Source organism: Poecile atricapillus, chromosome 1 (assembly GCF_030490865.1).
Source record: "Poecile atricapillus isolate bPoeAtr1 chromosome 1, bPoeAtr1.hap1, whole genome shotgun sequence".
In the NCBI taxonomy this organism is placed as follows: Eukaryota; Metazoa; Chordata; class Aves; order Passeriformes; family Paridae; genus Poecile; species Poecile atricapillus.
The window spans coordinates 131813011-131840325 of record NC_081249.1 but is presented as its reverse complement, the minus strand read 5'-3'; the positions used below and the strand labels follow the sequence as shown (position 1 = coordinate 131840325).

Sequence of the window (27315 nt, the reverse complement as noted above, 5' to 3'; positions counted from 1 at the left end):
GTTTGTTCATGGCTTTGCAAAGTGTAACTGCAGCCCAATCCATCAGATGAATTTTATGACAAATTACAATTTAAAATGTCCTATAAAGTGAGAAATTATTAATAATCAGTGTTTTGTCCATTGTAAAACACAATAATTTTCACAGTTGAAGTGACCACAGGTCAAGCTTCTGAAAATGTGATATGCTTAGCAAAATTATTAGGAGGGGCTCTTAACTCTTTAGTGGATTCTGTCCAGATTAATTCATTGCAGTCTAGAATACAAGGAGATATTTGGTCTCTTAGGACCTTGCCTTGTGTCTTCATGCTGCCTGTAGCACCTAACAAAAGCAGCCAGAAAGAAAAATGTATGGGGGCACCTGATACTTCTGTAAAAAGAAACTTAATGCCAGTTGGTTCCCTTTTGAAAATCTTGACATTCAAATGTCAAGTGTACAAAATGTCATTTCCAAAGGAACGATGTAAATTTTTGAAATGGGCATTTCTTAATGACCTTCTTTCAGTCGTGGTCCAGAAATGTAAAATTTGAGGTCAGGTGCTGAAAAATCAGAGACCATTTGAAACTTCAGGTGTCCTTGTATTGGTTACATTTGTGTTTTGCCACTAAATGTGGCAATGCTTTGATCTGTGATATGAGGAACAAAGAAGAGTGTGCAGCATGAAATGAAGCAAATGATACATATTTTAGTAAGAGCAAATTCCCAGGTAATGCATGTAATGTCTTCCATTTAAGACACCGGAGACTTAGATGGAAAACCCATTAGTTCAAGTCTTTTGACTTCACTGTGCTTTGAATTAGACCCACCCTGATTAAACAATTTCAATTAGGACTGAACATTTTGGAACTGGAATCAAGCTTTTTTCTTTTCACTAAATCCATTATTTCTGAAGATCTTAGAGGTTTCAGAATAGAACTTTTCAGCATGGAATTGTGATTGAGCAGTTAACTGCATAATGCTTAGGTGTGACCTGAGAGTGTGTGATCACTGCTGCTCGTGGAGTTTTGAGTTGCAAGATTTGGGGCTTTAAATCTTGACGTCTGTAACAAGCTGTGACTAAACTTTTGTTTGAAACAGATAGAAAATAATGGACCTCTGATCAACATGATATACAAAGTGCTAAAGAACTCAGCACAAGGGTTACTATCCAGTATACATGTAAGACTGCTTGCATTGAAATGTGCTCATCCCATCGCTTTTCCAAGTAGCAGTCAGTGTTCTGGCTTTTACAGGTGTCTTTTGGTACACAGTAGTGCTTTCTGTAAGATTTTATTTTTACTTCCCTTTTTTTCCCCCCTCTTTTGGAGTCTGTATGCAAAATTATGGCTGACCTCAGTGTTTGGTTTCATTTTATCTTGTTTTGAAAATGAATGTGTCAAGTAGTGACTCCTGTGTGGAATTTTGAAAATGTGAAAGCATGCTTAATCTGCATTATGTTGTCATCTTCATTGCTTGATAGTTAACAAATTCCTTGCAGTTCTGATTATGTAATTTAAAGTATCCCCAAATTCTACAGACTTGTTTTTATGTGAATTCTGTTGCTTTGAAAAAGGCTTTTGCATTGTCTTAGTGTGAAGGTAATGAAATATGCAGAATTATTACTTTTGATATGCTGATATTTTATATTTATATTTAATTAATTATTAAAATTATATATATAGGATTTAGTAATTAAATAATTTCATTAATACTTTTGAAAGACAGGGTTTTTTCTTCTATATTACATGTAATTGTTGAAAAAAAAAATTGAAAACTTCTAGAGGCAATAAATACTATTAATTTTGGTGGTTGAGAAGTAATATTTCACCACACAAAGGTACATGAGAAGTCTGCCAATGGAGGAGAGAAGACAATATTTACCTCGCTTAGAGTAAAATTTAATTATTTTTAAAAAGCTAACATGATCCTGTAGGTGACTCTTACTTTACATAGCTAAAATATGTAGCTTCAAATCTGGAGATTCCCAGTTGGTATAAAAGCAAACTGCCTCTTCATGCCTCTTCTAGCTCACTAAAAAAACCCAACAACCTCAGCTTTTGTATCAAAATCTCTCCTCTTACATTACTGAGAGCAATATTGAGGTGAATTTTTCTTCATAAAGTTTTGCCTGTATATGAATAAGAATATGCTGTATTTGAATACTACTAATCACCAGGTGGTCCTGCAGCCAGATAGTATTTGCTGTAATCAATCTTTAAAAGTGTTCTAAAGGTATTATATTAAATCTTTAGATTTTAAGGCTTTAAAAAAAATGTATTATTTACGAGCTTTATTGTATTGCTCTTTTCATAACCTCATTTATTTACCAAGAGGGTCCTGTGTGGAAATAATAAACATTTCTACAGACACAGACATGCCTTTATTTTTGAGGCTGATGTGAAGGTTGGAAGTACAATTGAGTATTGTTTTGGTACTGACTCTAAAACTGTGTGATTTGAGAAGATAATCTCACCAGAAATGGAATATGTAACCAGTGATTTATGGAATGAGAGATTTGGTACATGACAGCCACATCAAAATAGATTAATTACATTTAATTCCACTATAGCATTTTTATAGCAGTCTGTCTTTAGTAAAATCCACCCTGTGCTGAGGAAGATACTGTCCTTTGTAGAATGAAACACTTGACAAAAGTTGTATTTTTAGTTATTAATGAATGCTGCTATTGTTACAACCCTGCATTTGAATAAATTCCTTTGGCTTCAAGAAAGCTAATTGAGCAGAGCTGTTTGAACTACTAGATTTTGCAGGAAAATTTGCAGGACTTTTGTAACCATAGACAGGTGGGATTGTGCTCTTTTGTACAGAAGCTGCTGGAAGAGTTACTAAGTAGCCTAAGATAACTGGTAATCCCTTTTATTAACACTTCCAAAAAACTAAAGCCAGGTTTGAATCTTGATCCAGAATTGTATCCAGAATTGTATTAGTTTTTTCTTAATAGAAGTGAATATTTAACAAAAGTTTTCTTTTCACTGCTGAAGCATAATTAGGTTTTAGTTTGCAATGAATTACTTACATTTTGAAAATCTACTCCTCTTAGGTGACAGGACGTGACACGTTGAAAGAAAGAAGTACAAAACCTGTCAAAATTGCAGAAAGTGATATTGATGTAAGTCTTAAATACCACTTCAGCACCTCTTGTAATGATTTATCTAGTTCTGTTGTACAGTTACATGATCATTATTATGCTCCTTGCGGTGAAATATTACAAGGAGATAGTTTTCTGCTTGGCTTTTAAAATCTTATATATGATTATAAAATCTTATATATGTATATGATTTCTTTACCAGGTGAAATTAAGCGTGTTCTGTGAGCAGGACAGAATTCTGCAGGACTTGGAGGACAAAATAAGAGCCCTTAAGGAAAATAAAGTAAGTAGGTTAAAAAGGGCTTAATAAAATAAGGTAGAAGTTTTTATCTAATCAAAAAATACAAAATAGGAAATTATAAACAAAAAATTGAATTAATGGATGCTGATTGCTATGTAGTGTGTATATACTTCTATGATAACAAGAATTGGGCTTTATTTTAGGATTGAATACCCATTCTGAGAAGACATGTTTTTGAAAGTAAATATTTTAAACCCATCTGCTTCACTTCCTTAAGCTATAGCTGTCAATAAACTGAGGTAGTCTTAAAAATAATAATAATTTAAAAAAAAATAAAAATCTATATATCCTAAAATGGAAGTACTGTTCAGGTGGATCCTTTGGAAGAGCTACTGTGCAAAATTAATTCCATGTTACTTAGTCCTGACTAAATGAATAGGGCCTGTTTCATGTTTTAGACAGTATTTTAAACCCTCACATGACTCTTTCACCCACAGCAGTGAACTTGTCCTTAAATAAGCATCTCATGCTGGGCTGAGGTAGGGCTGTCACAGTTCTGTACTGCTTAAGGGAATTTTTTCTGAAACTGTATATTAAACTTTTGTACAGCATGTAAACAGAAAAATTCCCCTCTCACTGCTTTGTGTTTTCAACAGTTTTGGCTGCTTAATGGGAAGATTTAATAGCAAATATCAGACAATTTTGGGTACAAGAGGTAATTAAGGTTCTTAAAGTTCTTGTTTACTTGTGAGTCTCCAAAAAAGGAGGCCAGTCCTAACCTCTGTTGGTTTATAGGGAAGACTTGGGGCATGGAAAACACCTTTCATATTCCTGCAAGTTGATGCATAAATTCCTATGTAAATGTTGTAAACTTACTCCCATCTCCTTTGTTAGGATCAGCTGGAGTCTGTTTTGGAGGTTTTACACAGGCAAATGGATCAGTACAAAGACCAACCACAACATGCAGAAAAAATATCTTACCAGCAGAGACTTTTGCAAGAGGACCTTATACACATTCGGGCTGAAATATCCAAAGTTTCAACAGTATGTGTTTTTAGTTGCTTCAAGAAAACCATAATTAAAATCTCAGACTAAAACTGTATTGGTCATTGGATAAGGGAGTTAAGACCTGTTCTGAACAGTTTTGGTTAAGGTACAGGATACTAAACCAGACAAAAAAAAATTGAACAGTCTCTCCAGATTTACTTTTCAATGCCTGCCTCCCCTCCCCCCAAACCAAACAAACCCCCCCTAACCTTTTCAATGTCTTTATATGTTAAGTGTGGTCTTCACTTGCAAATCTTTCAGCTAGTCTTTTGAAAATATAAATGTGATTCCAGGATGTTTTTCCAGAGTAAAAGGAATTGGGATAATCTGTTGATATTTTAGTAAAAATTTACCGTTCGTATTACAACTTAATAAAATTAAAATGTAATTTAATGTTGTTTTCACTCTATTATTACCTCTTCATGAATGTGAGACTAGCTCTGTGTAAGACTGTTTCTCGAATTGCATGAACACCTTCCCTATAGTGAGGTCTGATCACTAGAATGACAGTATTATTTAAATGTATCTAGTCAGTTTGTGTCTGTCAAAAATGTATGACTTCCACAGTCAGCATTTAAAATGTATTTGTGGGCATAAATAGCAAGTCACTGTATAAAGGGCTGTACTGGTGCAGAGATCCTGTTACATGCCAATTTGGTTTAGTGTCAGGAAACTGGCCAGAGTTTTTTAACTGTAGGTTCTTGACTTGATTGTGCAAGCTATGGAGTGTTTTCAGGTGTGTAATCCAGTCTAAACAACAATGTAGACTAAAACTGATCCTTTACTTCTTCTTATAAAAGAACAACAGTAACTTCAAAATGCTTTGGTGCTCAATTAGAAGATGGAGAAAGTGGCTTTGAAGTTAGCACTGTATTAGAGTATTCCTTCTGTTAACAGGAAATGGAAAATGCCTGGAATGAGTACCTGAAATTAGAAAAGGATGTGAGCCAACTGAAAAAAGCCTTACAGGAGCAGATGAACAGTTCATTGGTATCTCAGGTGAGTCCATTTCCCAGGTGAGTCCATTTCCAGATGCTGTAAACACTTAGAGGATGATTTAATATGGACTTCAAGTTACCATTTCATAAGAGAAATTTTCTCTGCCATTTTTGCAGTGCGCTCAACTGTCGTGCAATTTGGTTTGCAGAGTTCAGGCACTGTAGCAGCATGTCTGTGCAGTGAAAGAAACCACTACATTGTTTTGCAGCACATGCAATAGTTTCTCATAAGTTGTCCATGCAAATCTGTCATTATTTTATTACATTTTTATTACATGCTGACATCTTGACATTGGTAATGTATTTAATTTATAAGAATGCAGGACTTTTTAGCCTTCCATTTATTTGATCTGACATTGTTGTCTTCTTTATCCATTTTTAAGAGCATCAGTCACTGGTTGTTATTGTCATTACTTGTTCATTGTCATGTTCTCCTGTTTATGGAAGATTCATCTCTGCAGATTGTTTTGTGAAGTGGAATAAGTGTTTAACAGCCATTAGTAATTGAAAGGCATCTCAGTTTTAAATCAATTATTCAGTTTCAAATTTTGAAAAGAAGCTTTGTTTGAAGCTCAGTTATTTTCTTTGCTGAAACTAACGTGGAATACCGGATTATTTCTACATACCTGCTTATAACTGGTGACTTTATTCTCAGGGAATACAGAATTCTTTTTCCTTTGTGTGAACAGAACACAAGGAACACAGTTAATGTATACATTTTTCTCAAATCTTAGTCTAGTTTTCCAAATACCCTGGACCAAAAGAGGTCACTAGTTAAATTTTTTAGCTTACTTGTTTGCAGTAAATATCTGATTTAGATGTAATCTGAAGCATGTTTATTTTCACTATTGATGAATAAATGTTTTCTATCAAAGCAAGAGTCGTAAAACCTTTTTTGATTGCATCAGTCTTCAAAGTACATTCTCATTTACTTTTCATTTTAGGGTGGGGGGAGTGATTCAGTTTCTGGAGTCAGAATATGTAATTGAGCTCAGCTGCAGAATATATTTTAAAGAAAAAATCTCAGGGGAATATTAGAATAAAATTGTATGAAATTACTTAGTGTAACAAAGGCAAATTACACCTTTAAACAAAATACACCTTTTTAGGCTACTTTGAAATAAAATTTCCAGTTAGGCTTTAAGCATGCTTAAAATACTGGATCATTGGCATGGGATTCACCAATACATATAGAAGGGAATGTGGTTTGCATAGAAAAAAATGTTAATTCAGTTTGATTAGCATCTCATATCACATAAGTGATTAATTATAAATACACACACAGCCATAAGCACGTTATCAGTTGTATGTGTGTATACTTTTATATATCCATACATATAAGTATGCACAGATATGTTTGGCTAATTTTTAAAGAAATGTTTCTGAATACCTATTTTGGAGATTCTAAGGGGAACTGATTTTTTCAGAAAGTACTGAATATTCTAAAAAAAACTATATTCCTTCAAAGAAGTCTCACTTGAAGTACCCATAATAGTTAGAATTTTTTTGATCTCTGCCCAAGGGCATGTAGACTTAAGATTGTTTATCTAGCATTTTCCAATAGCACTATATTAATACACACTGTATTTTTAAAAAATGTAGTCTTCATGGAATATCATTAAAAATTCAGTAAATTTTCAGGCTCAAGTTGCTGTAGGAGACCACTGATGTTGTTTCTCTGTAGCATTAATTAAGAGGTTAAAACGTAAATGTTTGAGCAGCTTGGTCGGAGTAAATCTTGCTTTTTAGAATGTAGCTTCAACTGTATTTTGCTTAAGGGTTGGGGAGGATCTGGGCATGCTGAGATGGGTTATTTTATCAGTGATAACTTCTTAGGTGGTAAGTGTTTCTCCTCTGGTTTTGTATCATTCTAAATTATGTTTCTGTTTGAAGGAAGTTAGAGAAATAAAATTTTCTCTCCAAGTTACCTTTACATGCTTGCCAATGAAGTATATTTATACCCCTCTGTAAACAGCAATCTTGGCTTTCATAATTTTAAAATCAATTCATCTGCTTATCGTTCTGCCCAGGTCCATTTTAGATCTAAAATATTCTCTTCACATCAATATTTAAGTAATGGGAAGAAATAATATTAAAAGATCTGGCTTTTCTGCACTGCTAATCAAACATTTTCTGAGTGGTTTCAGAAGCAGGATTTTCAGTGCAACGTAGTGTTTTCTTCACTGGTTCTGAGGCTTGATTATTGTAAATCCATCATTTGGTTCTTGTAGTATGATTAATCCCAGAAAAATGAAATGAAATGTGCAAATTTATAGTTTGTGTCCTGACAATCTTTCAAAACATGTCCTATCTATCGAGTGACTACTACAGGCAAATAACATTCTCCATCATTTAAATGTTTGTGTTCTTGGCACCCTGTTTGCTGATCTGTAACCTGGCTGAACATATTTCCTGATTTAAGACAGAAAGTGGAAAGCAATTTATATGCCTTCCTTAGCTCTATGAGGTGTAACAGCTTTTAGTGAAGTTTTTTTCCCACCCTCAGCCTTATAGGATTAATTAGTAGCTATTTTGCAGCTCATGGCAAGTGATGAATTTCTGGCATTCTTGAGCAGTTTGTAAGCAATTCTTAACTTAAGTGTTTCACTGCCTTCGTTTTCTTTAATGGTATTGGTTTTACTGAGTTTATTCTTGATGAAAATTTTTGAAATTGGTGTTACCATGCTTTAATTAATTAGATGGCAGCAGCTATTTAAGATGATTGGAATGACTGGAATGGTGGCTTCAGGAGCCAGGCTATGAGATGCACAGGACAAAGTCCAGTCTGTAGACAAAGCCTCCCTTTGTTTCTTTCCTCCTGGAAAGCCTTAGTAAAGCAAATGGGATGCAAGATGAGACCATGTCCTGGAGCAGCAGGCAATGTATTGTTTTAACCTGTAACACATCATAGGCCTAACAACTCAAATATAAGCAGAAAATAAAATTCTCAGCAATTCTGAGTTTTTTTTTTTTTTTCTTTTTTAATACTCGATATTTCCCCTAAATCTATTAAGATGTTTTGTAAGGCTGCTTTAGCAGTCTTAAGTTTGATAGGTATAGGATTTAAGAACAAAGTTCGAATTAAAAGGTTCTGGAAGCTCATGGTATTTCGAACATTAAACAATGTTTTTGTAATCTGAACAATATTCTAGAAAAATACAGACTTGTCTCTTTTCCCCTGTCTTCTATAGGAAGTCTTCCAAGAGTCAGAAAATGCTCTAAAAATTTTTATGGACAAGATGAGTTTGTTGGTGTTGTGTCTTTTTAAATTTTTATTTTAAAATAATTATTTAATTTGTAAACTTCTAAGTTTTCATGTAAGTTCTGAAATAGTAGTTTGGTTTGGTGGTATCAAAAGAAGGAAAGGCCCATAATAAATTAAAACTGAGGTATAATTGATTTTTCTTTTTCTTTTACTACCAACAGGAGAAAACACAAATACAAAAAGACTTGTGGAGAATTGAAGATGTTACAGCTGGCTTGAGTGCAAATAAAGCAAACTACAAAACCATAGTAGACTCTATAAAGAATCCAGGTAAGGAGAACATGATGAAAAAAAGAAATATACCAATGCATCTGAGTCTTTGGGTCTGTGCAGATAATCTGGAAGTTTGATCTGCTGCAGAAAATCAGTTAATTGTGCTATTGGATGTGTCAGTGATTGAGTGCATTAACTTGGTGTTTCTTTGCTTGAGGTGACAGGTTTTTTTTGTTGTTTGTTTTTACATACCCAATGGCGCTAAAATGTAACAAGATATTAAAAAAAGGGAACAACAATAACAATAATAGGTTAAATTCTTCAAGTTGCAGAAGGGGTTTCTGTCACATGCCAGGAGCTTACCAATGTAGTATCTGTTCTGCGTCCTGTTCAGGAGCTTTTCTCTGTGTTTTTTCTCTGGGTTTATTGTTTTTATTTTCCCCCTTGGATGCAGCCCAGCTGCCCTTGCTGCAGTTGCCTTTCCCCTCCCTGTTTAGGCAGGTGTTTGTTGGGCACATCAACTCTGGAAGAGAGGAAGGGGAAAGTGTGTGTGGTCTGCATTGCAGTGGCTTTATTATGTTTCAAAGGCAGAACCTCTAATGCACTGGGATAGCAAGAGACTCTTAATGCCTACTGCAAAATTTACTTTGTATTTAAAGTATCTTTCCTCACCTTTTACATACAGAGATTAAATAGTTCTGAGATGGTCTAGATCTGAAAGCAATTTAAGGAATCTGTGGCATGGGGCCAGATGCAGCTTCTGGACTGATTTCATATGACTCCCAGGCTTTTCCTTCCTTTTCTCCCACTGCAATCCACCAGGAGTTTTATGGGATGATACTGAAATGCATGGTTTTATTTTTGGCCTGAAAGACTTGCTGGATCCTCATCAAGAAATGTTTTTGTCTGTTTCTCCCCTAGAGAGAAAAACAGTGCCTTCATTTTCTCAGTCTTCAGTGCCTTCCTTACCAGCTTCCCTTGCTACTGTGGAGAGCAAACTTTCAGTCCCACAGAGCCCTCCACGCAGTCCGGTTAAATCCCCTCTGGAGGTTAGGCTGTACCCACAGCCTTATTTCCAGACCAGGACACAGCACCAAGCACAGCAGCTGAAAAAAATCGAGCCACCTCTTCAGTCTCCAGTCAAGCTCAAGCCAAAGGTTGTAAGTACTGCTCTTGAGATTCATGCAGCAGCGTTTCCATTTCCCTTCTGTCAGGAGCAGTGGAAGTGTCATGGTTGGGAAGTGCCCACAGTGTGGAGGCACAAGAGGGAGGCACTTCGGGTGCTTGTGTTGGAACTGAGCAGGAACACTTGCAGCACAATGCACGTGGAGCCTATTCTACAGTGGCCACAGACTGGTTTAGAGCATATTAATAGTCAGAGCCTTCCATGGAAATGCTTTGTGGTTGATTTCTTGGGTCTTGCTTGGGCTTTAAAGCCTCAATCTTCTGGTGTGGACATAGGAGAGCAGGCTGAAGCAGTCACAAATAATTCATACAATGCACTGACCTTTATTTTACAGTTCATGCCAGGCTATTTTCATGCTCTTTGCCAAATCGCTGTGCTTTCCTGTTCCCAGGAAGATGAAGCACCGCCCAGACCTCCTCTCCCTCAGCTGTACAGTCCTGAGGATCAGCCACCAGCTGTCCCACCCCTCCCAAGAGAAGCCACTGTCATCAGACACACCTCAGTGCGGGGCCTGAAACGTCAGTCAGACGAGAGAAAGAGAGACAGAGAGCTCGGCCAGTATGTAAATGGAGATTACAGGGTGAGCACTCACAAACCTGTACACTCACACTTTAAAGATATGGGAACCTTGAATAAAATATATTATTGTTGTTGGAAAATATATGGACCTTTAAAAAAGTAATCATGATATAGAATGGCAGAGAGATAATAATGACATAATAATAATAATAATCTATGGCATATAATAATGGCAGAGAGAGATGCAGCAATCCAGAAACAAAGTTTCAGGATTTGTTTTAGCATTATTAAAACTTGATGTCTTGTGATTTCACTTGAGCTGATGAGTATTTTTCTGTATAGGTGGAACTGCGTTCATACATGAGTGAACCAGAACTAGCAATGATAGGAGGTGACCTCAGCCACCCTTCCAATGTCTTAATAAGCCCTGACAGTGGATACCAGACATTACCTACCCGTGGTAAGCTAGGAATTTATGGAGTTGATCTTTAACAATACTGTCTATATAGGAGCTTTTCTCTTTTAGGATTTCTTCAAGATGATCTTTATCACCAGATCACTGTTTTTAGATTAACTGTCCAGTGGAAGTTTAGAGATTGTGTGCATTTTAATGGTGCCATTACAAACAATCAGCCTTTGGCAAAGCAACTTAATATATAAGGCTTAAAAAGCCCATAGCAAATCATGGAATTGGCTATTAGAGTGTCTCTACATTCAGAGTTACTTTTCCTGACAATTTCTGTGCTATCTTTTGCAAACCCCAAGTATTTTAAAAACATCTATATTGCCATTAAAGTGTAACTGATAAAGTATATGAATATAGTGCCCCAGACATTGCATTATATTACATTGCCACTCCATCTCCACTGTGCTATGGTCCTGTAACTGTTTGGAGATGAGGCTAGAGATGATATTTGAGCCAAAAGCAAATAATTTCTTAGCTGTTCGCTTCTTTATTTCTTCATTTCTAACTGTGAGTGTTAAGGATTTATTTTCTTAGTAGATGTGATTATTTGTACAGTCTATCTACTCTTGTACAGCTGAGTTCAACCTATCCCTCATGTAATGTAAGATTCTAAATTATTATAGATTTTCTGAATTTCAATCAGTAGTGACCTGAAATACATTATGTTTGGCAGAAATGAAATTTCATGCCTCTTATCTTCTGAATTTCAAAATGTATGCTCAGATAGTGACCAGAGTATCACAGAAACAGTATAATAAAATAAAAAAAGAACTAACTGATGCTTGTCTTATTTTTTCTGTCATTTGATTTTAAGGCATTCTCTTTTTCCTTGTAAAGGTTTGTCTGGATCAACTTCCAGATTGCACCAGTCATCTACTATTTCATCGTTCGCAACACTTCGAAGGGATAGGTCCAAGGTAAGTTTTAAATAAACTTCTGAAGGCAAATGTGTGAACTGCTTGAAATAGTTAAGCCCAGAGTATGTTTTGTGTAGCAGAAAGTGGGATTGCAGTAGCCTGGGAGAGGACCAAGAGCTGTGATCTAACGAAGTTTCCAGTTTTTCACTTTCATAAATGAACTGGAAAACAGACAAACAACTTACTGCATTTCAAGATTTATAAAACAAGGTTTAGAACCAAAAATCAGCACTACTAATAGGAAATACAGAGTTGAAATATGCAAAGAAATGCAACGTTAATAGAATAAAATTGAGTAATGAGATAGGAGAAGGAGTTTGTTTTTTTTTTTTTTTGTATACTTCTTATAAAGTATTAATTACAGCATGTGTTTTGTGTGCCTTGTGACTTCTTCAGGAGAGACCAAAGAGTGCCTTGGAACGTTTATACTCTGGAGACCACCAAAGAGGCAAGATGAGTGCAGAGGAGCAGCTAGAAAGAATGAAGAGACATCAGAAGGCATTAGTGCGGGAACGCAAGAGAACTCTTAGCCAAGGAGAAAGGCAGCCTGTTTCATCTCGGTCTTTCATCAGGCCCATGTCTGCAGACGTAGGCTCAGTATGTTAGATATGCCTTAAAAGGACTAAACTAAAAATACCTTTGGATTTATTCTTTTTTTCCCCCCTGGCAAGCACTTTCACTTGAGTGTGTGTGATGCTTCTTGTCCAATTAAATTAGTGTTCTGTGGTATCAAATGAGTTCAGAGTGTGAGGAATAGATGATATTTTTTCCTTGTAGTTAAGGTAAATGTAGCAGGTTCAGCAGGTAAGTTGGTCAGAGGTTAGTGATGAGAGGAGGTGCCAGTATATTGGGATGATTTCAGAGCCATGATTATTTTTTTTCCTTGGAATTGTATTTATAAAGTGTCAGAAGCTTGTAGAGTTTTAAAAACTGCTTCATAATGGAATGGGCCTTTTAGAATGTTCTTTCTCACCATGGGTATTTTTTCCTTTTAATTCATAAATTAGCCTGCAAGAACATCAGTGGTAATATCAGGCCAAGGAGGTGTTTGTTTGTTCTTTTTAAAAAAGATGATAAATGGATAATTAGTTTTAAAATCTAATCATGCTGATTAGGAATGTATGTGAGAGCTAATCTATTTTAATTTATACAAATTCTTCTTTAAATCTCAAAATGTAGAATATTCTAATAAGGCTCAAATTTAGGGTGCTGAAGAAAAGTATTTTTGTTGCTTTCTGAGAGTAAATGCTGTGCAGATGATAAGTTTATAATGATACATTTTGGATACTAACCAAAGCAATTCTAATTGGTGAAGTTACCCAGTTGCTCACTTGGTGCTAAACCAGGATTGTACTGTAATTGCACTTACGCTGTGGTCTTTTAATTTATTTTTTGTTTGGTCCACTAGAGCTTTAGAATGATCATATTGTTTTACCTAATTCATTGCACAAGATCTCTTGCTTTTAAATTTGTCACTCATCATACCTAATGCCTTTTTTTTATTTTTTTTCCTTGTTTGCTTGTTTTTAATTTGCAGAATTTTGTAGTTACTTTAAAATTTCTAACTGGACTACTCAATTTTTACCAGGCTTAATTGCATTTAGTACATGTGTGTCAATTGCTGACTTTAAAAACCCTTATAATATTCAGCTTTTCATTCCCACTGTTCTGTAGCACTAATTTACACCCAGTTATTTGTATTTACTTTCCCAGTAAATACGAGTGCACTGCTTGGAGACATTCATCTGTTTTGTCTTCTGTTTTGCAATCACACATTTTTTAAAGACAGTGCATAATGTTTGGGAATTGTAGTACGATAGTACCACTGTTACTTTCATACTTTAATTGGAAGAAATAAATCTGAGATTCTTATGTTTTCTGACTCACGTAACATACACAAGTCGAATTGAAACGTTTTCATAACACTCGTTATTAACATTTGTGGCAAACACTTTATTTATAAATTTGGGTGCCATCTTGGTATTTTTCTTGCTGTAAAGAATTAAAATACAGTTTTTCAGCCCTAGTAGTGTTTTGTAGAGATCATCTCTTGTATCTATAGGGCTTTGATATGCAAAAGCATGTTTGATAGCACAATTACTTACAGCATTACAATTATTTAGAAGCCACAATGGCAAACAGTTAAATGTATAATTGAAGTGCTGCTCAGTGTGTAACATTTGCTTTAAACATACATTGTATGTGTAATTCTAATTTTTAATTGGTCAGCTCTCAAGTGTAGGATGGCATTTTAATTATTGATCACAGTTCATGAATTCATTTGTTATATACAATGCCTTTTTAATGTAAGAGTTGCAACATCAAAGCCAATAAAAGTGCTGCTTCATAAGAATGGTTTGATGTTTTTCTTACCCAATATATAGCAACATCTTTAAATTGATACTGTGTATTTAAAATATACTATATCAATCAGGCCTGGTTCGAATATGAGTAGAAGGATGAGTTTGGAGTACTCATATGAGAAAATGTTCTTTTCTCTATTGAATTCTGTAAGGTTTTAATTTTTTGAGATATAATTGCCTTTTACCTACTTAACTTTTTAATATACATGGAAGATACTTATCTTCTGAGTGAATACTGAGAGCTTGTGCATGAATAGGTTTCAATTAGATTTATTAATGCAAGTGACATAATGAATTCTAAGGACTTCACATGCAGTTCAAACTTCATCCAAAACAAGCCAAAGATTTATACCAGAAACACTGGAGATATTTTTAAGAAACATAAAATAGGCACATTTTCTTATTGATTCCCTCAAAACCTTGAGGAGATAATTTCGTTGCTGTTGTTGTTTTCGTCCCTTCTTTTTCCTACTGCTTTTAATATCATGTATGGTAAAGTTGCTCAGATCTACTGTATGGAATGATGCTACATCTGAACTTAATTTTTTGAACAAAATGGTATTGTTAGTGTCCTTAATGAGAGTTTATATGTAACTGTATTGTGTCTAATTGTGAAGGGACAAGTGTGCAGTGATTTTAGGTACTCCACATTTTGTGGCTTAGTTTAAATATATTGAATTTGAAGATCAATAAATATTTAATAATTCTTATTTTTATTGCTAAATATTTACCTTTTAAAGACTGTGTGGAAGACTTTTAGAGGTAGCTAGACTCTGTTTTTAGTAAAGTCCGAAGAACTTAAAAGTCTTAAATTAAAAAATTAATTTTTTTTAATTCAAGACAAATTAATGCTAATACACAAAATATTATTAGCTTTAAACAGGGGGTATTATTCTAAAAAGATACATAAAATTTTCAAGTTGTGATTCTCAACCTGCACTGTGTAGTGACTCAGAACCACACAGACTGCCTCTTTACAATGCCAAGGACTACTCTGTCAGTCTGTAGGCTTGCTAGTAGTGACACCTATGCTTCCAAAGGTGCTGTTCCATGTGTAGCTGGTTCCATGATAATCAGCAAATGTAAAATTGAGATTAATAAATTTCTTAGAATCTAATACTGCTAAACATATAAAATTAAATAATACTCTGAATTTCTCACAGCAGAGCTAGACATCAAAATTCCGAGCCATATGGGAAAGAAAGGCAGGAAATGCAGTTTTCTTTTCTTTCCGTTGTCACTTAGGGGTTTGCCCCACTGATTCTTTCAGCAGTGTAGTATTTGCAGCAGTAGTAATGTACATTGCTATATGCTGACTTTGACAGTATGGTGGTTGAATGCTGTTAATTGTTTTGTATCTATTACCAGTGGAAACGAGAGCAAGAATTTGATTTGCAGTTACTTGAGAGGGCAATTCGTGGAGAAGACAAGGATGAAAATGAATGGTTAAAAGTTCAGCCAGTAGCAGTGACAGAGACAGACTTGGAGCCTCAAGACTATGATTTAGATATCAGCAGAGAGGTAACACTCAAAATCTTTTACCTCCTATTCTCTGTCCCAAAATACTAACCTTTCTAAGTTTTAGGCAGTGAATTCTCATCTTTTCTTTTGAAAGTTAGCTGGAAGTTTGAACTAAAAGGAGTCTTTTGGGTACTGAAAATTTATGACCTGGTACCTTTGGAAGGTTTGTTTTTGTATTGTGTTTCAGTGGAAAGAAGAAATTGAAAAGTTGGCTCTACTCTTTGAAATATGTTTTATATATCTCAGGCTTTATAAAAGAAAGAGTGATTAAGTTAGGGAAAGTTCTATAAATTGGGAAAAAAAGACGAGAAGACAACATGATGAGTATTTAAAAATGAGAAACAGGAATGAAGGAAAAGTTAATTCCCCAGAGCTACCTTACTACTTTTCACTTAGACTGGTAAATGATGATAGAGAAGAGGAAGCACAGCTTTATTTGGGCTTGGACAGAAAACATGTTTATGTCAGCTTTTGGAATGACTTGATCAGTGTTCTGGGCACGAGGTCTTTTCTCAGCTCGAGTAACCGAGGAGATGTCAGTTTGAAATGCGATTGAGCCATCTGGTGGGAAGGAGGGAACACAGCAAGTGGAAAGACTTCAGGGGGTACCTTGTGCTGTGTTAAAATGCCATGGGGGATGGCAAACCAGGAAAACTATTAATGATAATTAGATTAGTAAATGCCTGTACTCTTCTGGAAGCTGTTGGCAGAGTATCATTTTACAGACAGAGATATTTGTAAATGGTTTACTCTGTGAGTTGTTATCTGTTGAACTCTGTGAACAAATGTTTCTTTCAGTTAATATTTGTATAATTTTTACAGAAAATACAGTGCTTCTGTAAAGTTCAGAAACAGAAAATAACTTCTATTCTCCTGCCTTTCCTTGTTGCACTCTGCTATTAATTTTTCTTTTCCAGAAGGCCTCTGGGGCTATGGGAATCGCTTTGTACTTCCTTTAAGCCTTGGATAGGAGACATTTTTGCTCATAGGCATTTCTGTCCTGCTTCAGACTAACTGAAGCAGGTCTGAAGCTCTGACTGTAAAGCTTCTTTCTCAATTTACCAGGTTATAATCATAGATTTGTGTTGGAAGGAACCTTAAAGATACCTAATTCCAACCCTCTGCCATGGGCAGGGACACCTTCCACTGAACCAGAGTTCCATCCAGCCTGGCCTTGTCCTTTTCCATTTCATGTGGCCATTCTCTTCACCTGGCAGGCATGTCTGTGCTGGAGGTACCTCTGTGCCTCAGAAGGAAATATACTCAGTTGTATCTTTAAGGAAATCTATCTGCTGTTGTGATGATTAATGGGTTTGTTATTCAGGAAGTGATAGGATGAGCTAATGTAGGTTAGATACATTATGGAGAAAAAAATAGTTTTCCCTTTACTTGATTTCCTTTTATTCACACATCCTCTATTTTTGTTTTCAAAAGCAGCATGTTCTGTATGATAGGAATTAATTTTCAAGGTTTGTAAACTGTATTTTCATTGGATGGAGTGAAAATTTCCAGTGAAGTAATTTATCCTATCAAAAAATTGTTCCTAGCTTTTGTTCAATCATATTAAAATTTTCAGTCTACAGAATTAATTTATGCACTGTGTTGTTACAGTGTCACAGTGTAGTGTATTTCTGTTTGCTTTTTTTCCCTCTGCTGCTCACAGAAGATTATCCAGTCTCAAAAGAATGACAACCTAGGTTAACACCTTCAGTGATGTTTCCTTTCAGATGCAGGAAGTTCTGGCTGACATGACACAAATATCATGACATGGATATCTCAGGTTGTCCAGTCAGTCTCATACTGGTTGCTTCTTTCTACTCTAAGAGCTTTAGGCAGTGTCCTACTTTGGGCTCTAAGCCTGAGCTGAAGAAAGGTTTTCTGTTGATTCTGATTTCTTGTTATCCCTTTAAATATTTGTTCAATCTGTCTTCTGAAGTAAAAAGAATCAGAGGGAACACTGTCAAAAGGGCATCAGCTAGATATCCAGGAGAAGTGTTTGGCATCAGGTACATGTACTGACTCTGAAAATCTGTGCTTTATTCTTTTGACTGTGTTCTCCCATTGAGGAGGATTTGTCTCAATTTCTTTTAAGTCTTTGTTATTGAGAACTCGATGCTTGCTTTCTTTCTACAGTTGTCAAAACCTGAGAAGGTTGTAATTCCAGAACGTTATGTTGAACTGGAGCCAGAAGAGCCTCTTTCTACAGAAGAACTGGCGGCAAGGCAGCGTAAAGCAGAAAAGATAAAGAATATTCTTACTAAATCAAGGTTAGGTTTTAGGGTTTTTCCCAAATCTTAACCAGGGGCTCATTGAGAAGTAACATTATACAACAATCTTTATTTCTGTTACCTGAATGTAACTTGTAGCTTTGAGAAAATGCACTCAGAATTTATGTGGTATACGTAGAGCTGCTTTTTAAAGCAAGGTAGAAGACATAGTGATGCATATTGTGTGTCCATTTTCTTGTTTAGAGAGTCCTAAAGCAGTAGTGAGTCCTTCCCAAACAACTTGTATATGAGTGTGAGGAGGAAGGAAAGGCACAAATCTGGCCAAAGGCAGAAAAAAAGTCAGCATGAGAGCAAAATTCTGTTGTGACTAGAGAGCTGGAGTTGTGAAACAACACTTTTGGCTAGTTACAGCTAACACAGTCAGCTGAAATATTCACTTTCCAGAATTTCATGTGTCAGGTACCTGCTCTCTCTTTGGATGTGGTGCAGCCTGAGGACCACCAGGTTTTTCCTTTTCCTCTGAGCATTAGCAAGGAATTTTACTAACAGCTTCAAATACATGGCACTTTCGTAGTGCTTTCATTTAAGCACATTAAGCATGTTTCTAAAAAAGGACTTTCAGATGTTCTTAAGGCTATGCAGAAATTGTGACTGAATGTGTGGTGGCTGTGTCATTTTTCTTTGTGTGCCATAGGCATTTGCATACAACATCAACCCTATTTTAAAGAACCACAATAAAATACAGAGCTTGATAGATGAGATCTGAAAACTGCTGTCTGAATCCAAGCTTATCTGCATGGTGGATTTTATGTTTGCAAATGTTAATGTTGTTTTTTGCTTTCCCCCCAGTATGCACAATCTGCAGCCTACTGTTGCCCAGGACAAACACAACTCGATTGATTTAGATTCACAGCTGCAGGAGCAGGAGCGCATCATTACCATTTCATATGCTCTGGCTTCTGAAGCCTCTCAGAGGAGCAAGGAGGTAGCAGGTAATGCTTAGTTATTTGCAAAATAACAGCTATTCCTTACCAGCTTCTCAGGTTGTGTGGGGTTGTTGCTGAACTCCTGGCATAAGAGCAAGTTTTAGCCATTCATATTCAAAATAGTGAAAAGTGTGATTTACATTGAGTATTTGGCCTCCAGTGGACAGGGTAGAGGGGCCATAATAGTATGATCAATAAGTTCAGAACTTGGAAATTTGCTCTAACTAATAGTGCTAAAAAAATTAGCATTTTAATTTTCTATAATGACATTAAATCATTTATATATTAATTTTTTAAAAGTAAATCGATCTGTGACTTAAAAAAATTCAAGAAAAGAGGATTTAAATTCTTTTTTTTTAATAGAAAAATTCCCTGGTCCAGTGATTGAGAGGAGGCTACAATCATTTGCAGCTTGAGCTGTGTGACAACAGGCTGCAAAAGACCTTGTAAAATAGGGATTGGCATGTTTCTGTCTGGTGACCAGGATGAGAGGTCACAGCAAGACAGCTGTGCAGTAATTCTGCTTGATGCCTGGAAATTAATAGATCCTTTGCAATATGTTGCTAAAAGTGATCATTTCACTCTTGATTGCTTTAGAGTTGAAATAAGTAAGAAATGTCAAGAGATTTGTATCACACAGTGATCCATGCAGCAGCGATTTCCCCAAGTGTCTGACTGGCCATTTATAACTGGTGCCATTCACTGTTCCAGTGGAGAATGGAAATAATGGGAACTTCAACTATGATGGAGAAAAAATACGCACATTTCTCATCCGAAGTTGTCAGTTTAAACTTATGGCTCTTGCCACAGCAGCCCTTAAGACCTTCCCATTAAAGACAGATTATTCCAATATCGGAATGCGTAACATGCATTTGCAGTAAGAATGTTGATTGAATGTGGCTGTACACTCAGGGATGCAGTGCCAGCTGAACCTGAGGGGAATGGCATTTTGAGGGGGTGGAATACATTTCCAAGATAGGAATCTTGGGACTTCTGAAAGTTTATGTGGGTAATTTAACTGACTGGCAGGGATAAAATGGTTCGCTGAGGAAGCCAGACATTATAAAGCTAAACAAAACAAACAGAAGAACAGAACTGTAAAATCATGGAAGCATTTTGGGGATAACCTTGGGGCCCTTCAGGCCACTGGTTTTTCAGCTGGGCTTTTCCACAGTCCCAGTTCTAGTGACCAGCACCTTGTAACAGGTACTCCAATCCTTGGGAATTCTTTTCATGATGTATGAGCCAGTGGAGCATTTTGCCACTTGAGTTCTTGCTTCTGCTGAGAAAAGGTCACACATCTGGGCTAAGACCAGCCCAGATGAACACAGCCAGTACTTGAAATTATTCTTCTGTGTCAGTACAACAAGAGCAGAGTGCCTGTTCTACTCAGAGGTCTTCTTGGGACCAGTTAAGTTACTTTTGGGTGTGCCTGAACTTGTAGCAACTGTACACTACTGAAATAGGTTTGATTTTTTAAAATGTTGTGTAGTAAATGTAGAATACATTTCATTACTATGGATTTTTTATTTATATATTTTAATTTTTAATTTAATTGTCTCAAAAGTGTGATCCATCAATTTTTTTTAGATATCTGTGACCAAAAAAGTCTTAATTCTTTAGTTTTCCTCAAGGAGGGAATTAAAGTGTGTATTGGCACTGAAATGTGTTTAAATGTTGCTTCAGAAAATATGCAGTCAGTTGTGAGATAAGTTTTAGTTTAATTTTCTTTGTGAAGTATAGCAGCTGTCTATTTTGTCTTTCAGACAATTAAAGAAACCCTAACATGGTAGCTAAAGACTACGGTTTTTAAGGAATTCCAAACGTTTGTTTGTGCACAGATTTTGTTGCCACACTTATACCTCAAAAACTCACTTCTTGAAACACGCCTTGCTTTGATTTCTTATTCCTTTATTTCTTATTCCTTTAAAAGCCTTTTAAATACCTTTCATGGTATTATTAAAAAAAAACAAAAAAACCCCACCAAACCAGAGTGGTTTGGTTTTAATAGAAAATCTACAAACTAAAAAAGAGTTCATCTTTTTTTAGTTATGGGCTATTTTAAAAGAAAGGCATTTGACACTTCACACAGCTGATTTTACATTCTCATTTGGTCTCATATTACAGATTTCATCACATTCTTATTTTTGTAGTTTGATTTTTTAAGTATGGGTTGTTGTTTGCTCCTTGATGATGAAGCAAAACACATGTGAAAATCCCAAACTAATTATGTGGATTGTTTTACAAAGATTTGTTTATGAAAAAGACTGTGAAGTTAAATTTTGCCCATTTTGCTAATACAAATCTTTTAAGAAAAGTTGTACATATATCTAACCTTAGCATTTTAGAGTTTGCTCAGTTTCTAATACAAAATTAACCTTTTGAGTGGAAATCATGCAAAAAATCTGGAGGATTGAAGTCAGATACAAGAGTATTAAGTAGTTGTTTCCTATGGTGCGTGCTTTGGCCCTCCAAAATGCAAAAGCAGAATTTTAGATCAAGTTTCACTTTCTTCAGTTTTATGATTATTGTCTCCTAATACTATACCATTACTCTGGTTTATAAACAAGGATAATTTTAATCATCGTGTTCTTTATCCTGTATTTTCAAGCTGAAAATAAGCTGTAAATGTATTTACTGTATCATGCATTGCACTAAGAAAAATGTAGTTTTGTAAACTTTATTTTTCTGTATATTATTATGGTTTCTGCTTGCTGGCATGTAACAAAGGAAATGTTGAAAACCTGTACAGCCTCAATGAAGTCCAGAAATCAAATTAGCAAATATAGGTGCTGGTCCTGAGCTTCAAAAGCTTTAAAAGCAGGGCTGATGAGTGTATGTCAGTGTTGTGTGCCTTCATAATGTTCCAGTGAAATTTCATCTAAAGATTGGTTGTCCATATTCTATTCTAAATAGGAATCTTTATTTGTTTAATTTATGCAAGGAGTAGAAAAGAGCAGCAGGTAGAAATGTTGTTTACCATGTGACTAAAATAGTGTAGCACTTCATTGATTGCAAATCAGGTTTCCTATTCATGTGGTAGAAAATTAAGGTGATGCCATTTATGATGTGAATATTTGATTGTTCAGCCTAATTCCTGTGTGTGATCCCTTCTAGCTCAGCAGTTGACCTATCCACCCAAAGCACCCTCACCTTCTGTACCACAGCCACCTCACTCCCCCTTAAGCAATGGATTTCACTACACATTTGTTTAAACACCTTCCAAGTAAGAACTAACTGCTCTCGGCATGTCTGATTTGCCATCGTGCCTGTGCTGTGGCTTGCTAAATTTTAACTTCTTTACTAAACCAAAATTACATCTGAATGAAAGCATGCAGCTACTTTTCCAGAAACCTTTTATTCTTGTAAATATTGCTTCTAATGAGCTAACACATGGGCTGATGAAGTCTTCAGTGCTGTTGCTGTGCAGGTGAGGTGCTTCCTGAGTCCTGCTGTGGTGAAGGGAGGAGACATCTGTGCTCTGGGTAACGGGGCCAGGTTTTCAGCAGCCTTGTGGCTGCTCAGGGCATACAAAGACAGAATCCAAAGTGCACCCTTGTACAAGCAGGGGCTTCCTTTGTGGGCTGGTATCCTACATATGAGCTGGCATCAGAGTCTTGGCTAAGGTGAGCTGAAAATTTGGCCCTTTAATTCTGCAGTGTTGTCGTTGACTTTCATGCTCTTTCATGCCTTTCATTGGATCATGTTAACAGAAGATTGCTCTTGTCTCTGGTTAGGTGATTTTGCTACTTCAAGTATTAAAATTGTGATAATTTTGTTGTCCTTACAAAGAAACATGTATTTGTATCTCTTCTCAGTAGGATTTGCTGAGTTTTCCCTGTTTGAAAGTGGAAGTAGGAAAAGCTGTAAATATTGTATGTAACTGCTAAGTGTGCCCCTAGTTAAGACACTTGCTATGCATCCATATTTTCCTTTTATATTATTTTTACATTTGAGATTTCCTTTGGCTTAATTTCATTGCCTGAAATTGAACAAGAAGATAAGATAAAGCAGAGATGAAGCAGTAAAGAGGGTTGCTTGAGTAACTCAAATAATTGTACAGTGCCAGAGACTCAAGCAGAGGGCTGGGCTGACCTTCAGAGGTCCCTTCCTACCCCAACCATTCTGTGATTCCAAACTGACTTAAAAAAATGTCTAGCACATGTCTGTACAAATATATACACATAGACAGTTACTACATATTTATATAAAGTTTCTTCAGAAAAAGAAAGTAGTTGTGATGTGCTGAGAACACAGGAGCTTGAGCATGAGTGGCATCATGAGATAATTGTTTGCTTAACATGTCTGTATGAATTTTTCGTTTTGTCAAACTGCAAAGGGCTTTAAAAAAATGTTTCCAGCAATTTCTTACTGTTTGGCATTGGTTGACTCCCTTCATTATTTAACCATGTTTTATTTTCCTTCATGCCAGCCAAAGCAGTAAGTGAACACTGATGTGAGACTCGAGGCAAATCCCACTTTGCGACACCACATGGAAGACAGAGGAGATTCTTTTCCAGGTTTCTATGGAGATACTTGTTGGCTGATGACACCTTCTGGAAAGACATTCAGAGAATGATAGGGGGATTTTCTATGAAAATGAAGAGAACTGCAGATCATTTTTTATTTACTTCAGTTTAGTTCACACTTTTTATACGAATAAATGGCACTTTTAATAAACTGTAAAATACTGACAATGTATTTTTAGAACAATGTCTTTTAGATTTTTTTTTTTAAATCAAGGGCTGAATTAATTTTAAAAGACACTTCTTGCATGGATACTAAAAGATGCTGTTACTTCCCCTTCAGGCTCAGATGCACACTGTAAAGTTTTGTGAAAATAACCCTTCAAATTTGAACAAACCTAGAAGGAACATTCATAGGGTATGGATAGAGCTAACATGGGTGACAGGTTTGGTGAAAGGGTGTTTCAGATTGAATATATTTGTAGAGTTAATCACCACCCTTTTGCCCATTAAATAATCCATTGCAAGAACTGTTAGCTTGAATTTCTAAATATTAGTAACCACTGTATAGCTGAAATTTCCCAAGAAAGCCATAACAAAAGCCAGTTTTATCTCCCTTTTTTTTTTTATCCCAGATGATTAACTTGCTGGTATCAACCCACAGTTTGCGACGTTGCCCTTGACAGTAGTGCTGCCCCCTCTATAACAAACAGCTAACAAATTTTATTTTTTTGAAAGTTGAGATGTGAAAGAAGATGATTTTTAATTAAAATATGTGAAGTAAGCAATAAAAAATTATTATGTGTAATTTGGCTAGTAAATACATATTTTTCTTCTGATTTTTTTCTTCAATAGATGTTACAATGTGATGTAATACTGACTAGTATTTATCCTGGAAACAGCAAAACTAATGGAATATGGCACCTGCTTATTTCATATATATGTTCACTTGGTGCTTATCTTTGCCAAACTTTGAAGTTCTTTGCTGTACTTACACATAGGGCAAAGGGTGAGGTGGTTAAAATAAGGAGAAAATAAGATTAAATTAATTGCTGCAACTATACTTCAAAAATCCCTGTGTATGCATCGAATGCAAGACATACAAAAACTTCCCAATGTTACATGATTAGTAGCTGAGTTCAGCTCTGGATGAGAAAACTGAGAAATACTTCTGCAGTATTTTGTGAAACCACTAACTTGTTTATTCTCTGTATTCAAGTAGTCACTAAAAGCCCCTTGGAATTGACCTTTGTGTTGCAGACTTTGAGACATATCATATTATATTAACACTATACTCAAATATTCTTAAAAGTATATATTTAGCTAATGCAATCTATTTTACCTCAATACTGCCAGTATCAACTTCAAAACCTTTTGCCAAAATAATGATTTATTTTTGCCTTTATAAAAAAGTTTTGAAAACATAAATGAATATTTTGCAAGAAAACATTAATTTAAATAAAATGTAACAGTTTGGAAAATGGTATATGTACAGATTAAAATATTAACATAACTGTCTCCTATTGCATCTGTCTTGTCTCTTATCAGTGTCAGGAAACTACTGAGAGAATCTCTTCTGGAAACTATCTTAGGTGTGGAAGGAAAAGCTACTGAAGGATGCTACTAAATCTGTGTGCTGCTATTTAAAAAAAAATAAAAAGCTCTCAAAGCCCATCAGGGTGGTCTTGGGTACCCCACACCTTTGGAGGGAGGGGTTGGTGAGACTCTCAGCCTGTTCTAGTACTTTACACTGTTATTTTTCCCCCTGCACCATTTACTCCTCTGACTTCCAGATCTTCAAATATATGTGTATGTATTCTATATCAGCATCTGTTCCCCTCTAGGAAACCACCTATTTCCCAGGTGTCTTAGCAATTAACTGCTGGATGTTCTATGAAGGAAAGACCAGATTTACTTGGTGTTAAAACTTAGAAGATACAGAAGGCAGGATGTGATGTTGCCCCTCTGATTTATGTCTGTCTGTGGGTATTTTAAAGTGTTTGCTTGTGCTGTATGTCTGTGTGCCCGTGTACTGTGTGGTTATAAAAAGAACAAAGCCATGCACAAGAAAAACATGAAAAAATTGCTATATTTTCCACACCTGGTAAAGATTCCCATTGGTTATTTGGCTGTATTCAAAAGGCTAAGATTTTTATTGCTCTACTAGCAAAAGCAACCTTTCTTCATAGTGGAGCAGTACAAAGAAAGAGCACAAAAAAATCCCCACATCACAGTGCCTGAAATTCTGTTTGAACAACTGTATTGATTGGGTCTGACCCCTTTACATTTTTTTTCCATTATTTGAAAAGGTGCATCTAACTGCAGCTGAATTGAACCAACCGCAATGAACTTTCCATGAAAACTTCTTGAGTTATTTCTTTAGTTCAAAGCTCTGGAATTTTAAAGAGCATTTTTAATACAAGTCTGTTGAGGTATCCTGTGCAACAACCACGCTTGGAATGTTAAACTACAGGTAAATGTAGGAGGGAGGTAAAATTATAAAGGCTGCTGTGAAATTGCTGGAAGATTATGGAATAACTTCAAGTGCTAATTATAAAGTAAATAAAACCAGAAAGTATTGAAGATGTGTAAAAGGTGAGTGAACATAGAAAGTATATGCACATTTGAGCACTGTCGACTTGTTATTTACTTGTCAGTACTCCTGGTTGTCTTACAGAGAGTGGAAAACATCCTCCAAAGAAAACACTAACAATTAGCATTTTTGGAGCAGCTGTTGGTGAAATTGTTGCCAGATGTAAACTTGAAGGACAATGATGTTTTCTTGAGTCCTCTTACCAGGAGCTGTAGCATAAGGAAACACTAAAAGAAGGAAGATATTTAGAAATCAAAGGTGAATAGTGAAATTGTAGAAAATAATGGCAGAGGTCTATCGGCAAGCAAGGCGTAAGTAAGAGGATGAAGGGGAGGGTGGAGAACAGCCTGATGGTGGGAAGTGAGATGTAGTAAAAAGATGCAAAGAGCTGAAATACCTAGACTTGGACAGCAGCAAAATACTTCAATGAAAGGACTTGGCCTAAATTGTAGTGGAGAAGGTAAGAAGGAATAGCTGGCAAATGAGAATGTTTCATGTCCTAGTACAAAAAATACCTTGTGAGAGTTAAACAAGGGCGTGGGATGTTGATAATAGTAGTCAATGAAGGAGAATCAATGATGACTTCAGGGTAGTATTTTGGTAGCAGGACAATTGTCTTTCCTGTTGGCAGTTGCCGTGCTGTATTCCTAGACAGCATCTTAAGTTCCTTTCAGTCATCCCTTTTTATTTTTCTCCACTGGATCCTCATGTGGCCACCATAAATGGTAGTGGGTTTGGATAGATAAGCACAAACTCTTAAGTGTGAGCTCCCTCTGCACCTGCACATCAAAATTAACTCAACTTGGGTTAAATCACCAAGTATTACGCTTCTTTAATGCTGTGCAAAAACTAAGGAAACTCACCTCCCGCCATGATGCTGTACACCTCTTGCACTAAGATACTTTTCTCAGGAAAAGTGCAGAGCTGACAGGCTTAAAAGCAAACAAAACCAACTTTTGCTATGTTCCTTCAGTTGAGGGAACCTTGACATATGTCCCTTCTCTTAATCCCCTGACATCTTCCAAGAAACGGATGCAAAGAGCCGTGCCAGGCTTTGATTATGAGACATTGCACTGCCACTTATTCTCTTTGTCTCCTGCAGTTTACAGAGGCAGCTTCAGTGCATAATTTAATCCCTGTACTGGGGACTGTAGCAAATCCACGGAGATTTCTACCAACCGTCCTCTCTGGCATCAGAACAACATGTGCACGTTGTCTTT

At 36.0% G+C, this 27315-nt stretch overlaps 1 protein-coding gene across 6 annotated transcripts in view; it reads left to right on the top strand.

The window, feature by feature from the left end:
• The window catches only part of PLEKHA7 (pleckstrin homology domain containing A7), a 156084-nt gene extending 131049 nt beyond the window's left edge, over positions 1-25035 (top strand). For 3 of the 6 annotated variants that reach the window (XM_058846211.1, XM_058846232.1, XM_058846225.1), the window contains 15 exons: positions 3039-3107; positions 3289-3369; positions 4222-4371; positions 5272-5373; positions 8799-8907; positions 9772-10010; positions 10428-10616; positions 10898-11015; positions 11859-11938; positions 12335-12535; positions 15670-15822; positions 17956-18089; positions 18900-19042; positions 22154-22262; positions 23469-25034. In XM_058846211.1, the coding sequence (XP_058702194.1) occupies positions 3039-3107; positions 3289-3369; positions 4222-4371; positions 5272-5373; positions 8799-8907; positions 9772-10010; positions 10428-10616; positions 10898-11015; positions 11859-11938; positions 12335-12535; positions 15670-15822; positions 17956-18089; positions 18900-19042; positions 22154-22251 (1866 nt within the window). In that variant the 3' untranslated portion in view covers positions 22252-22262; positions 23469-25034. Of the gene's footprint in view, positions 1-3038; positions 3108-3288; positions 3370-4221; positions 4372-5271; positions 5374-8798; positions 8908-9771; positions 10011-10427; positions 10617-10897; positions 11016-11858; positions 11939-12334; positions 12536-15669; positions 15823-17955; positions 18090-18899; positions 19043-22153; positions 22263-23468 lie in introns of all 6 variants that reach the window. The other 3 variants (XM_058846205.1, XM_058846196.1, XM_058846218.1) reach the window with 3 other exon arrangements.
• The last annotated feature ends 2280 nt before the right edge of the window (positions 25036-27315 follow it).